Consider the following 12,038-nt stretch of genomic DNA (forward strand, 5'->3'; position numbering starts at 1 on the left):
TGCGCCCCCTCGCCCAGCTTGTCCGGAGTTTTGGGCTGGGCTGCCATCAGTATGCTGATGACACCCAACTCTATCTGTTGATGGATGGCCATCCTGACTCGGCCCCGGACACACTGGCGAGATGCCTGGAAGCTGTGGCTGGATGGTTACGTGGGAGCCGGTTGCAGTTAAATCCTTCGAAGACAGAGGTCCTCTGGCTGGGCCGGGACGATATGGGATTGAGGGGGCAACTCCCATCTCTTGCGGGGGTGCAATTAGTGCCAGCACCGTCCGTTAAGAGTTTGGGTGTAATCTTCGATACCTCCCTCTCTATGGAGGCGCAGATTACAGCTATAACAAAGGCGGCATTTTTTCATCTCCGCCAAGCTAAGCAGTTGGCCCCTTATCTCTCTCGCCCTGACCTAGCCACCGTGATCCATGCGACGGTCACCTCCAGACTGGATTATTGTAACTCGCTCTACGTGGGGCTGCCCTTGAGACTGACCCAGAAACTCCAGCGGGTGCAGAATGCCGCGGCGAGACTCCTTATGGGGTCTTCGCTGCGAGATCACATTCACCCAGTACTATACCAGCTGCACTGGCTCCCGGTGGAGTACAGGATCAGGTTTAAGGTGCTGGTTTTAACCTTTAAAGCCCTATACGGCCTAGGACCCTCGTACCTACGGGACCGCCTCTCCTGGTATGCCCCACAGAGAAACCTACGGTCTGCAAATAATAACATCCTCAAGGTCCCAGGCCTCAGAGAGGTTAGGCTGGCCTCAACTAGAGCCAGGGCCTTCTCGGCTGTGGCTCCAATCTGGTGGAACGCTCTGCCACAAGAGTAGGGCCCTGCGGGACTTGACATCTTTCCGCAGGGCCTGCAAGACAGAGCTGTTCCACCAGGCCTTTGGCCAGGGCACAGCCTGACTCCCTCCTCTGGCAACCTGCAGAGAATTTTGCTTAACGGTTGCCATTAATTAATTTTTATAATGAAATGTTTTTAGAATGTTGGATTATTTGATTATTTGATTGTTGTTAGCCGCCCTGAGCCCGGCTTCGGCTGGGGAGGGCGGGATATAAATAAAATTTATTATTATTATTATTTATTAAGTCCCACAGGGCCCTAGTCTCTTGTGACAGAGCGTTCCACCAGATTGGGGCCACGGCCGAAAAAGCCCTGGCTCTGGTTGAGGCCAGCCTAACCTCCCTGTGGCCCGGGATCTCCAAGATGTTTTCGTTTGAAGACTGTAAGGTCCTCCGTGGGACACACCAGGAGAGGCGGTCCCGTAGGTACGAGGGTCCTAGGCCGTATATGGAAATGGAAGTGCCACTTTCCCCCAGCCTACTGCTGTAGCTGACTGTCAATCCCTTTCCACCCACTTGCCTCAACTTTGTGACATGCGGAAGCTTTTTGCCACATCCTTTTGATCAGTTTTAGGGGTGGTGGGGAAGAAATCAGTGCAGCCCTTTGAGCATAAATACCTCAGGGTTCTGCCGTATGAGTCCCCATGGTTCAGTTCTCCAAAACTTTCTTTGGTCTGCATTCCCCTCTCCCTGACACCCCACAGACCAGAATAAAAATGACCGCAACCATCTGACTTGTCAGACACACATGGGTTGACAGAATCAAATGCGGTTTCCTTAATTTAGTCAGGCACATAGCCAAATATTTAGCTTAAAATTACACTGGAAAGAGGTAGGGGAATCATGAACACAAACTAAACACGTAAGTCATCTGAGCCAACATTATCCATCCAATTTCAACCGTCTCGTTGAAAACAATTTTCATTTTTGTTGGGCTGGAGAGACTCACGGATACTTTCACTCAGTGCTATTTTTCTAGAAAAAGAGGTGCCAGAACTCACCACAAATGCTTCCCTTGTTCTTGTATAATGGCAATGATGCCCACCTGAGAAGTGCCAGAACTGAGTTCCAGCTTTGAAAAGCCCTGCTTTTACTATGGTATCCATGCCCAGGATACCAAATCACTTATCACAGGAAACAGAATGGGAAGCCCCAGAGACGTGCTTCTTAAGGCTTCGGCGAATGTCCCGTCAAGTTAATCTGTAAGCTCAGGGAAGCTATCCAACCCAACTGAGCAAATTTCAGGCAGCCATCTGTTGACATACCCTTTTCAGACCATGGACCCATCTTTATCCAGTACAGACATCACAGGACCACACTCAACTTTGATGCCCTTAAGTAAGTTGATGTCAGTATCAGGGCAGAGGAGGAGGAGTGGTGAAGACTGCCTCTCCATCCTGACCCTTCAGACGGAGGCAGGGAGAGGGAGAGGAAGACAGTATAGTGTTATGTACTGAGTTGAATAGGATTCAGAATGTAGCAGTCTGATTGGTCCTAGAACAATAGGATTCAGAATGCAGCAGTCTGATTGGTCCACAGGAACCACCCAATCCAGCTCAAGGTGGAAGTGAATCCGCAACCTGATTGGCCTACAGGAGAATCCTGGGATTAGCCAATCACGTGCAGCCCATTGTGTAAATAATGTATATAAAGCAGACATTCTGGGGGAACTTCCATTCCTTCTCACCACTATGAGCTGAATAAAGAACATGAAATCCACTCTCGACTCCGAGTACAGTGGTACCTCGGGTTACATACGCTTCAGGTTACATACGCTTCAGGTTACATACGCCTCAGGTTACAGACTCTGCTAACCCAGAAACAGTACCTCGGGTTAAGAACTTTGCTTCAGGATGAGAACAGAAATCGCGCGGCGGAGGCGTGGCAGCAGCAGGTGGCCCCATTAGCTAAAGTGGTGCTTCAGGTTAAGAACAGTTTCAGGTTAAGAACGGACCTCCGGAACGAATTAAGTACTTAACCCAAGGTACCACTGTATATTTCATATAGATTTACAACAGTGGTTTGTGGGAGGTTACAGCTCAGAGGCAGATAAGGGGGAAAGCTGGGAAATCATGGGAGAGCCAAAACAACACCCGGCTGACACGTTGTCACTAGAAAGCACCCCAGACCCACCATCTCCCATAACCCGGCAAGCCTTAAAAGTAAAGAGCTCAATGACAGAGGGCACTTAGCGGTACCCATAGACATGACGACGACAAATGAGGAAGTGGGAGAGAAGAGGGACGGAGATTCACTCAGGACAACGTCATTATCCCAGAGGCTGGGTTCTATAGCCTCTCCCTGTAAAGTTTGAAATAAAAAAGGACCGCGATAAACTTGTTCTTGTCTTTATACTTCCCTGGGCAACCAGCCGGGAGCCACTGACAGCACCATGGCAGTCTATACTGGTATGCTATTACCATAAAACTTTTATTCACTTGTTCATAAATATTATAATTGCAACAGCAGTGAGATTGTTGCCAGACATCCATTGCAAGCATTGGTCTTGGCTAAACAATATGCTACCATGGACAGTTCAAGTTTCTGGGTTCAGCATTTAAAGCCCTAATCAACTTGGGATAAACTAAAGTAAAGGTAAAGGGACCCCAGACCATTAGGTCCAGTCGTGACCAACTCTGGGGTTGCAGCGCTCATCTCGCTTTATTGGCCAAGGGAGCCGGCGTACAGCTTCTGGGTCATGTGGCCAGCATGACTAAGCCGCTTCTGGCAAACCAGAGCAGCGCACAGAAACGCTGTTTACCTTCCCGCCAGAGCGGTACCTATTTATCTACTTGCACTTTGACATGCTTTCGAACTGCTAGGTTGGCAGAAGCAGGGACCGAGCAACGGGAGCTCACCCCGTCGCGGGGATTCGAACCGCCGACCTTCTGATCGGCAAGTCCTAGGCTCTGTGGTTTAACCCACAGCACCATCCCTGCCCGGCATTTTTTTCTTCTTCCCCTGTTTGGAGCCACTGTGCAAAAGGCGATATAGAAATAAGCTGCATGTATAAATAAAGCAATGAAACAAATCAAGAAAAGGAAAGATGGTATTTCCTTTTCACTGGCAGTCCCAATTCTGATCACGCAAGAGAAAAACAAACAAATCCAGAGAGGCAGGGGGGCTTATTTCCTTTCAAAATTAGCCTAGAAAGCTGAGGATAGTTGTTACCCTCCTCTGTTTGTGTAGGTGTGAAGCACATAAATGTTAATGCACCCCCTGGGTGTCTCTCCTCCTCCCGAGCTCTGATAATGAAGTGAGCGGAAGTTGCACAGAATAACTTTAAAGCAAAATGTTAGGGATTAACAGTTCACATTTCCCTCGTTTAAAGGGAAAAAGGCTTTCATCTCAGATCCTGCAAATAAAACATTTATGGAGAATACTGAGCATCTGAACTCCAGTTGTGCTTTTGTAGGTTAAGAAGGTACCAGGGGAGGAATCAATGATTGAAAATACTCTGACTGCCAACAGAAAGTTCAAATTAGCTGGGTACAAATTAATTGAGCAAGCTCAGCTAAGCCTGGAGGCAGGCAGTGTTAGAGAAATAGCTGCTTGTGGTGCGTTTACTGATTTCACTTTTGTCTCTGGTAAATTGGCTTTGCAGGTTTTTATATGGTTTCAAAAACTTGCAAAGCCTGTTTGACCAGAGGTCTCTGCTTAAAAAGCAGAGACATCACCTTGCCAACAAAGGTCTGTATAGTTAAAGCTATGGTTTTCCCAGTAGTGATGGATGGAAGTGAGAGCTGGACCGTAAAGAAGGCTGATCGCCGAAGAATTGATGCTTTTGAATTATGGTGCTGGGGGAGACTCTTCAGAGTCCCATGGACTGCAAGAAGATCAAACCTATCCATTCTGAAGGAAATCAGCCCTGAGTGCTCACTGGAAGGACAGATCCTGAAGCTGAGGCTCCAATACTTTGGCCACCTCATGAGAAGAGAAGACTCCCTGGAAAAGACCCTGATGTTGGGAAAGATTGAGGGCACAAGGAGAAGCGGACAACAGAGGATGAGATGGTTGGACAGTGTTCTTGAAGCTACCAACATGACTTTGACCAAACTGCGGGAGGCAGCGGAAGACAGAAGTGCCTGGTGTGCTCTGGTCCATGGGGTTACGAAGAGTCGGACATGACTAAATGACTAAACAACAACAAATGCAAACTGTGCTTTCCCAAAGGCAAATATTTCAATCTAATGGCTCTAATAGGATGTGATGGAAGGCAACAATCTGATCAGCCATGTCTGTAGGCACTGCTAGGTCTCCCAGAGACAACTTATTTCCCCTTAGGAAGCTTCCACACAGCAGTTTACTGTTGATTCATGGCTGCTCACACACACAAGTTATCCAGTGTCTGGATGACATTGTCCTCATCAAAATGCCATTCCATATTATTTCCTCACTTCTTCAATGGTTACGGTTTCTGCAGAAATCCAGAAGGTAAAAACAATGATGGAAATGGCACATTTGGATTAAACGGGAGGGGGGAGAGAATATGAGATGGCATTTTGATGAAGATGTCATCAGCTAGAATAGATGGTGAACAAAACTTTCATGAACGAGAAGTCCACAATAAATGCCATGTGGAAGAACCTAAGGTTGCCAGGATACAACCTGAAGATCAGCTCTACCACTTTGAACGAAATCACTTTATCACTTTAAAACCTGGAGCCATAGATGTTAGAATTCCTGCTCAATGACTGCAGTCATGGGATTTTTGTCTTTCACATGACGGTATATGTTTTGACTCCACAGAGTGGGAAGTGACGGAGACAGGATGTTTGTGTTACTGTGTTCCATGAAGTGGGACTATTGTCCTTTGTTCTTTTTCCTCTTTGCTGTCTGATGCTAGAGAGAGAGGGAGCCATGTTGCAGTGCTCCGTGTGTGTTTATATGTACATAAAGTAGATTAGACAAAATGCTGAGTTGCTGAGGTCTGTTACGCAAGCTGCAAAGACTCTGCGGATCCCTAAGTGTGCCGGTGTCTGTTGGTATCTGTCGCTGTGATGTTTGGGCTGAAGAAAGCTTATGAAGCTACCGAATGATTGACCAGGAGGGAGGGAACATGCCAGTCATTATCAGCTCCATCTGGTACGCAGGCTGAGACCCTACCTGCCCGCAGATTGTCTCACCAGAGTGGTGCATGCTCTGGTTATCTCTCGCTTGGACTACTGCAATGCACTCTATGTGGTCACCTTTGAAGGTGACCCGGAAACTACAAATAATCCAGAATGCAGCAGCTAGACTGGTGACTGGGAGCAGCTGCCGAGACCATATAACACTGGTCTTGAAAGACCTACACTGGCTCCCAGTACGTTTCCGAGCACAATTCAAAGTGTTGTGCTGACTTTTAAAGCCCTAAACGGCCTCAGTCCAGTATACCTGAAGGAGCGTCTCCACCTCCATCGTTCCACCCGGACACTGAGGTCCAGTGCCGAGGGCCTTCTGGTGGTTCCCTCGCTGCGAGAAGCCAAGTTACAGGGAACCAGGCAGAGGGCCTTCTCAGTAGTGGCACCCGCCCTGTGGAACACCCTCCCACCAGATGTCAAAGAGAAAAATAACTACCAAACTTTTAGAAGACATCTGAAGGCAGCCCTGTTTAGAGAAGCTTTTAATGTTTAATAGGTTATTGTATTTTAGTGTTCTGTTGGAAGCCACCCAGAGTGGCTGGGGAAACCCAGCCAGATGGGTGGGGTATAAATAATTTATTATTATTATTATTATTATTATTATTATTATTATTATTATTATTATTCCGCAATAATAATTGGAAGCAATTTAGGTTACAATATGAAGTCAGAAAAAGCTGGCTTGGCCCTTTAATGACCAATAAATGTCCACCCCTTACCTCCTGTTGCCGCTCATGAGTTTTTCTGGCATGGGATTTAAGAAATTCTGCATATTTGGGGATGTCTTGGTTTTGCCTGATGAAATTCTCTAGCCTTAAAACCTAAATTAGCAAGATAAAAAAAGGCACATAACATGGGGAACACACACTGATGCAACATCTGCTTATCTGATATAATCCTAATTGTTCCAGATGAGGCCCAGTTCATCTCTCATTACGAGCAGGGCAAGCCTGCAAGAGAGGATGCTTTTTATAGTGGAATCCTAACCATATCTACTCAGAAGTAATGCGTACTGATTTTAATGGGGCTTAAAAAGTAAAGGTAAAGGGGCCCCTGACCATTAGGTCCAGTCGTGGCCGACTCTGGGGTTGGCTTTAGTGGCCGAGGGAGCCGGCGTACAGCTTCCGGGTCATGTGGCCAGCATGACTAAGCCGCTTCTGGCAAACCAGAGCAGCGCACGGAAATGCCGTTTACCTTCCCGCTGGAGTGGTACCTATTTATCTACTTGCACTTTGACGTGCTTTTGAACTGCTAGGTTGGCAGGAGTAACGGGAGCTCACCCCGTCGTGGGGATTCGAACTGCCAACCTTCTGATCAGCAAGTCCTAGGCTCTGGGGGCTTACTGCCAGCTAAATAGGACTGCAGCCTGAAATAATGAACATACACATTAGGTGTGAAGCCAAAATTTGGACTGGTAAAAGCATACCCTCCTGTCCCTTTGTTGCCCAGTCAATAAACCATGGGAGAATCTCCCCTTATCTCTCCTCCCATCCTCTCCCTGATGCACGCTCTGTTTATGTCAAGGCTTGGTTGCCACAAGCAGAAAACAATATAAAATTTGACTTTTGCAAGAAATTCACGTATGATTGGCTGAGAATTGGTGACAAATGCAGTTCATTTTCCTGGGTTGTTCTCCAACCTTCATGGGAGATAAATGGTCAGAGTTTTGTACCTCTGATCATTTTAATAGCAAGAAATAAAACCTCCCAGCCATAAAGTTTTAAAATATACTGGGCAGATGATGCCTTGGAGAGAGCAAACCATTATTCTCTGGATCATATGCTGCACAGAGTTGCTGGTACTATTACAGAACCAAGTCATTCTATCAATGAGGACCCTATTTAAATGTTGATCAGCATAGTCATTTTTTTCAGGCTATAGTTTCAGGCTATAGTCCTGTGAAGTCCTTCTTGAAGAATAAGCCGAAGCTTATGAATCCCATCAAGAGTTTTTCAGGTAGGAAGAAAAACTAAAATGGCTTGCATGATCACAGATGGATTTATGCTTTACACACCTCCAGAGAACAGTCTTCCAGCTTTCCATTTATTGCTTCTTTTTCCTTTTGTAGCCGTCTTATATCATTCTCATATTTCTTTTTTAATTCCTCTATCTGTATCTGAACCTCCTAAAATTGAAAAATCAAGTGATTGTCATATTTGAGCACTATACAGCAAAACAATGCGTTGAGGCACAGGGAGAAATATTTAACATGTAAAACACACACTCAAAACAGATACACCGAACCCAAAGGAACAAATAACACTTTTCTCATTTCTCAAATCTGGCATGTTGGAGAACATTAAAAGTATCTGAAATATCCCCATCTTCGCAAGAACACTCCGTCTTCTCAAAAGTGTGTGTGCATTAAGGGACTTTGGTGGGGTGGCTATATTTTTAGATTTTTTGTGTGTGGCTGCCACCTACCACTCCAAGAATGCCCCTGGGAACGATGCTATACCATGAGTTCCCAATGCTAAGAAATAACCTTGAAAAAATTAAATAAAATCAGCTGCTGCTGCAGTAAAAACTGACAGGTTTGGGATAAGGCTAGGCCAGGTAGTTTAGGAGCAGTGGCATTCTTGGGAACAAATTTCTCAACCTAAGGATATTAGTTTCTCGAAGCTACCAGCATGAGTTTGACCAAACTGCGGGAGGCAGTGGAAGACAGGAGTGCCTGGCATGCTCTGGTCCATGGGGTCATGAAGAGTCGGATACGACTAAACAACTAAACAACAACAACAACAAGGATATTAGTGCACTCCCACTTTCACATTCTACAGCATTTCATAGTGTTGCATTTAATAAGATTGCAATCCCTCTTATTAGGGAGCAAACCCCACTGAACTTGCTGGGACTTACATCTGAGTAAACATGCATAAGATTTAGATTTGTCTAGACAAGCCATCAAAAGAGAAGAAAATGAGAAATGCACCAGAACCGTTTTCTCTGAATCATTGAGCTCCCCCCACCCTGAGTAAAACCATTCATACATAGATGAGTATAATTAGGCTTGCCAAGTTGCAACTTCAAATAGAAGCCTGTACTTTTAACAGGTCAGACTGGTATGTTCTGTAGCAGTGCCCATGCCATAGCATTTGATCTGTAGAAAAAGAAAACTCAAGGTTCAAGTCTGGCTAAAAACCAGGCCACCTTCTGATTTGGAAGTCAATTCCTTTATTCTTCTATCTGTGAGAGTTCTTCGCACTTTCCCAGTGGGACACAAAAAACTGCACTTCTCAATTGCCCAGTATACCTGAAGGAGCGTCTCCACCTCCATTGTTCAGCCTGGACACGGAGGTCCAGCTCCGAGGGCCTTCTGGCGGTTCCCTCCTTGAGAGAAGTGAAGTTACAGGGCCTTCTCAATGGTGGTGCCTGCCCTGTGGAACGCCCTCCCACCAGACGTCAAGGAAATAAACAACTATCCGCCTTTTAGAAGACATCTGAAGACAGCCCTGTTTAGGGAAGTTTTTAATGTTTGATGGTTTATTGTGTTTTTGATATTCTTTTGGGAGCCACCCAGAGTGGCTGGGGAAACTATTATTATTATTATTATTATTATTATTATTATTATTATTATTATTATTATTCATCCAGTCATTCAAGAGTTGATGGGAAGTTCTCCTGCATAAGGTTCCACTGAACTGAGCTGAGCAGAGCTGAGCACGAGGTGTGTGAAAGTGCTAGAGAGGCAGGCACACCTGCCCCCTTCCTTCCCATGTGATGCTTGATGCTTGTCCTACCACTCCAATTTTCTGGGCATACTGCTAAGATATGTATAATACCCAAAGCCAACAAGTATCATAAAGGTAAAGGTAAAGGGACTCCTAACCATTAGGTCCAGTCGTGACCGACTCTGGGGTTGCAGCGCTCATCTCGCTTTATTGGCCGAGGGAGCTGGCGTGCAGCTTCCGGGTCATGTGGCCAGCATGAATAAGCTGCTTCTGGCGAACCAGAGCAGCACATGGAAACACCGTTTGCCTTCCCACCGGAGCGGCACCTATTTATCTACTTGCACTTTGACGTGCTTTCGAACTGCTAGGTGGGCAGGAGCAGGGACCGAGCAAAGGGAGCTCACCCCGTCGCGGGGATTCGAACCGCCGACCTTCTGATCGGCAAGTCCTAGGCTCTGTGGTTTAACCCACAGCGCCACCCGCGTCCCAAACAAGTATCACGCTACCACACAAATCAGTTATTTAAACTTCTAAGCCCTGAGCTGAATGCCTAGCTCACAGAGTCCTTTGGGAAGCTGCAAAAGCTGAGAGCTCATTTACAGTGGAAAGAGCTGAATGTTCATCTTGTATGAATTGCCTTAGGATATCCCTATTTAGCATACTAGTGAACTTACTCTTCCTGCTTGAACCAACTTGCTGACGGAATACAATATTTCAGCCTGATCTTGAAAGACTATGAATTGGGGAGGGAAGTGGGGAGTGCCAATGACAAGGGCTTCGTCCCTAGTGGAGACCGATAAATTTCAAAGCAGAGCAGTTTAAGATGATTCAGAGCAACCAAGCAAGGCTCTAAGATGTACTGAGCAGAAGCAATAAAAAGGAGAGCCATAACACCCGCAAAGGGAATAAGTGATGAGAAAATTTAGATTTAATCTGAGGATAGCTGCAGTAAGCAACATTTCAAAGTAAGAAATGGGTTTCTTCCCCGAAAAAAACAAAGGTTCCTATTCAGCTAGAAATAATTTGCTCTTGACATTCCTGGATAAAACACAAAGATTCTTATACATAAAACTACTAGGGCTAGAAAACACACAAAAACAACTACCGATGTCTCCAATATCAGAAGCTGAGATTAGGGAAACAATCTCAAATATGGCAAATGGTAAAGCACATGGGCTAGACTGCTTTCTAGTGGAATAAAACATATTGGTGGTATAAAACATATTATCTAAGTGACAGGAGATCAATATATCAGTTATATGATGAGATCTTTAGAGAAGGAATCAGCTCAACACTATTTAACCAGGCTTATATTACTGTTATTCCAAAGCCTGGCACAATGTGCCAACTATCGCCCAATTTCTTTGATAAACATTGATACAAAAATCTTAACAATGATATTGGCAAATAGACTGCAAAGAGCAAGTTCAACTATTATTAAAAATGACCAAACAGGGTTTATAAAGATGAGACAAACTGCAGATAACATCAGGATGGTAGTGGATTTGATACATTTAAACAGGAAAGGTGAAGATTTAGCTATTCCAGGGGTAGGCAACCTAAGTTCCGGGGGCCAGATGCGGCCCAATCGCCTTCTCAATCCAGCCCGTGGACGGTCCGGGAATCAGCGTGTTTTTACATGAGGAGAATGTGTCCTTTTATTTAAAATGCATTTCTGGGTTATTTGTGGGGCATAGGAATTCGTTCTCCCCCCCCCTCAAAAATATAGTTCGGCCCACCACATGGTCTGAGGGACAGTGGACCGGCCCACAGCTGAAAAAGTTAGCTGACCCTCAAGCTATTCTATCTCTAGATGCTCAGGGAGCAGGCAGGAGCAGACAGCAAACCAGCCCAGAAGTCATTTGCTCTATCGCCTGAAAAACGTAGGCTGCTGAGACACAGCCTACCTGAATTTCCAAGGTCATTTGCCTAATAGTCCCATCAGTTGACAAGATAGCTCAGTTGTGGAGAGTGGTGCGGATAATGCCAAGGCTGCAGGTTTGATCCCCGTAAGGGACATATTCCTGCATTGCAGGGATTTGGACTAGATCAGGCATAGGAAAATTTGGCCCTCCAGATGTTTTGGGACTACAATTCCCATCATCCCTGACCACTGATCCTGTTAGTTAGGGATGATGGGAGTTGTAGTCCTAAAACATCTGGAGGGACGAATTTGCCTGTGCCTGGACTAGATGATCCTCAGGGTCCGTTCCAACTCTACAATTCTATGATTCTAATAATAATAATAATAATAATAATAATAATAATAATAATAATAATAATTTATTTATACCCCGCCCTCCCCAGCCAAGGCTGGGCTCAGAGCGGCTTACAAGCAATAATAAAAACAAGTTGAATGATTACAACTTAAAAACAAAATTAAAATACAACATTAAAATAT

At 45.4% G+C, this 12,038-nt stretch overlaps 1 protein-coding gene across 1 annotated transcript in view; it reads right to left on the bottom strand.

Annotated features, from left to right (window-relative positions):
- FAM184B (family with sequence similarity 184 member B) overlaps window positions 1-12,038 on the bottom strand; it is a 74,528-nt gene that overhangs the window by 16,588 nt on the left and 45,902 nt on the right. Inside the window, exons 6-7 of the mRNA XM_081876512.1 lie at window positions 7,981-8,091; window positions 6,686-6,787 (exon numbers count right to left, since the gene is read on the bottom strand). Of these exons, the coding sequence (XP_081732638.1) occupies window positions 6,686-6,787; window positions 7,981-8,091 (213 nt within the window). The remainder of the gene's footprint in view (window positions 1-6,685; window positions 6,788-7,980; window positions 8,092-12,038) is intronic.

This window comes from Podarcis erhardii, assembly GCF_964252035.2.
Source record: "Podarcis erhardii genome assembly, chromosome: 9".
Taxonomy (NCBI): Eukaryota; Metazoa; Chordata; class Lepidosauria; order Squamata; family Lacertidae; genus Podarcis; species Podarcis erhardii.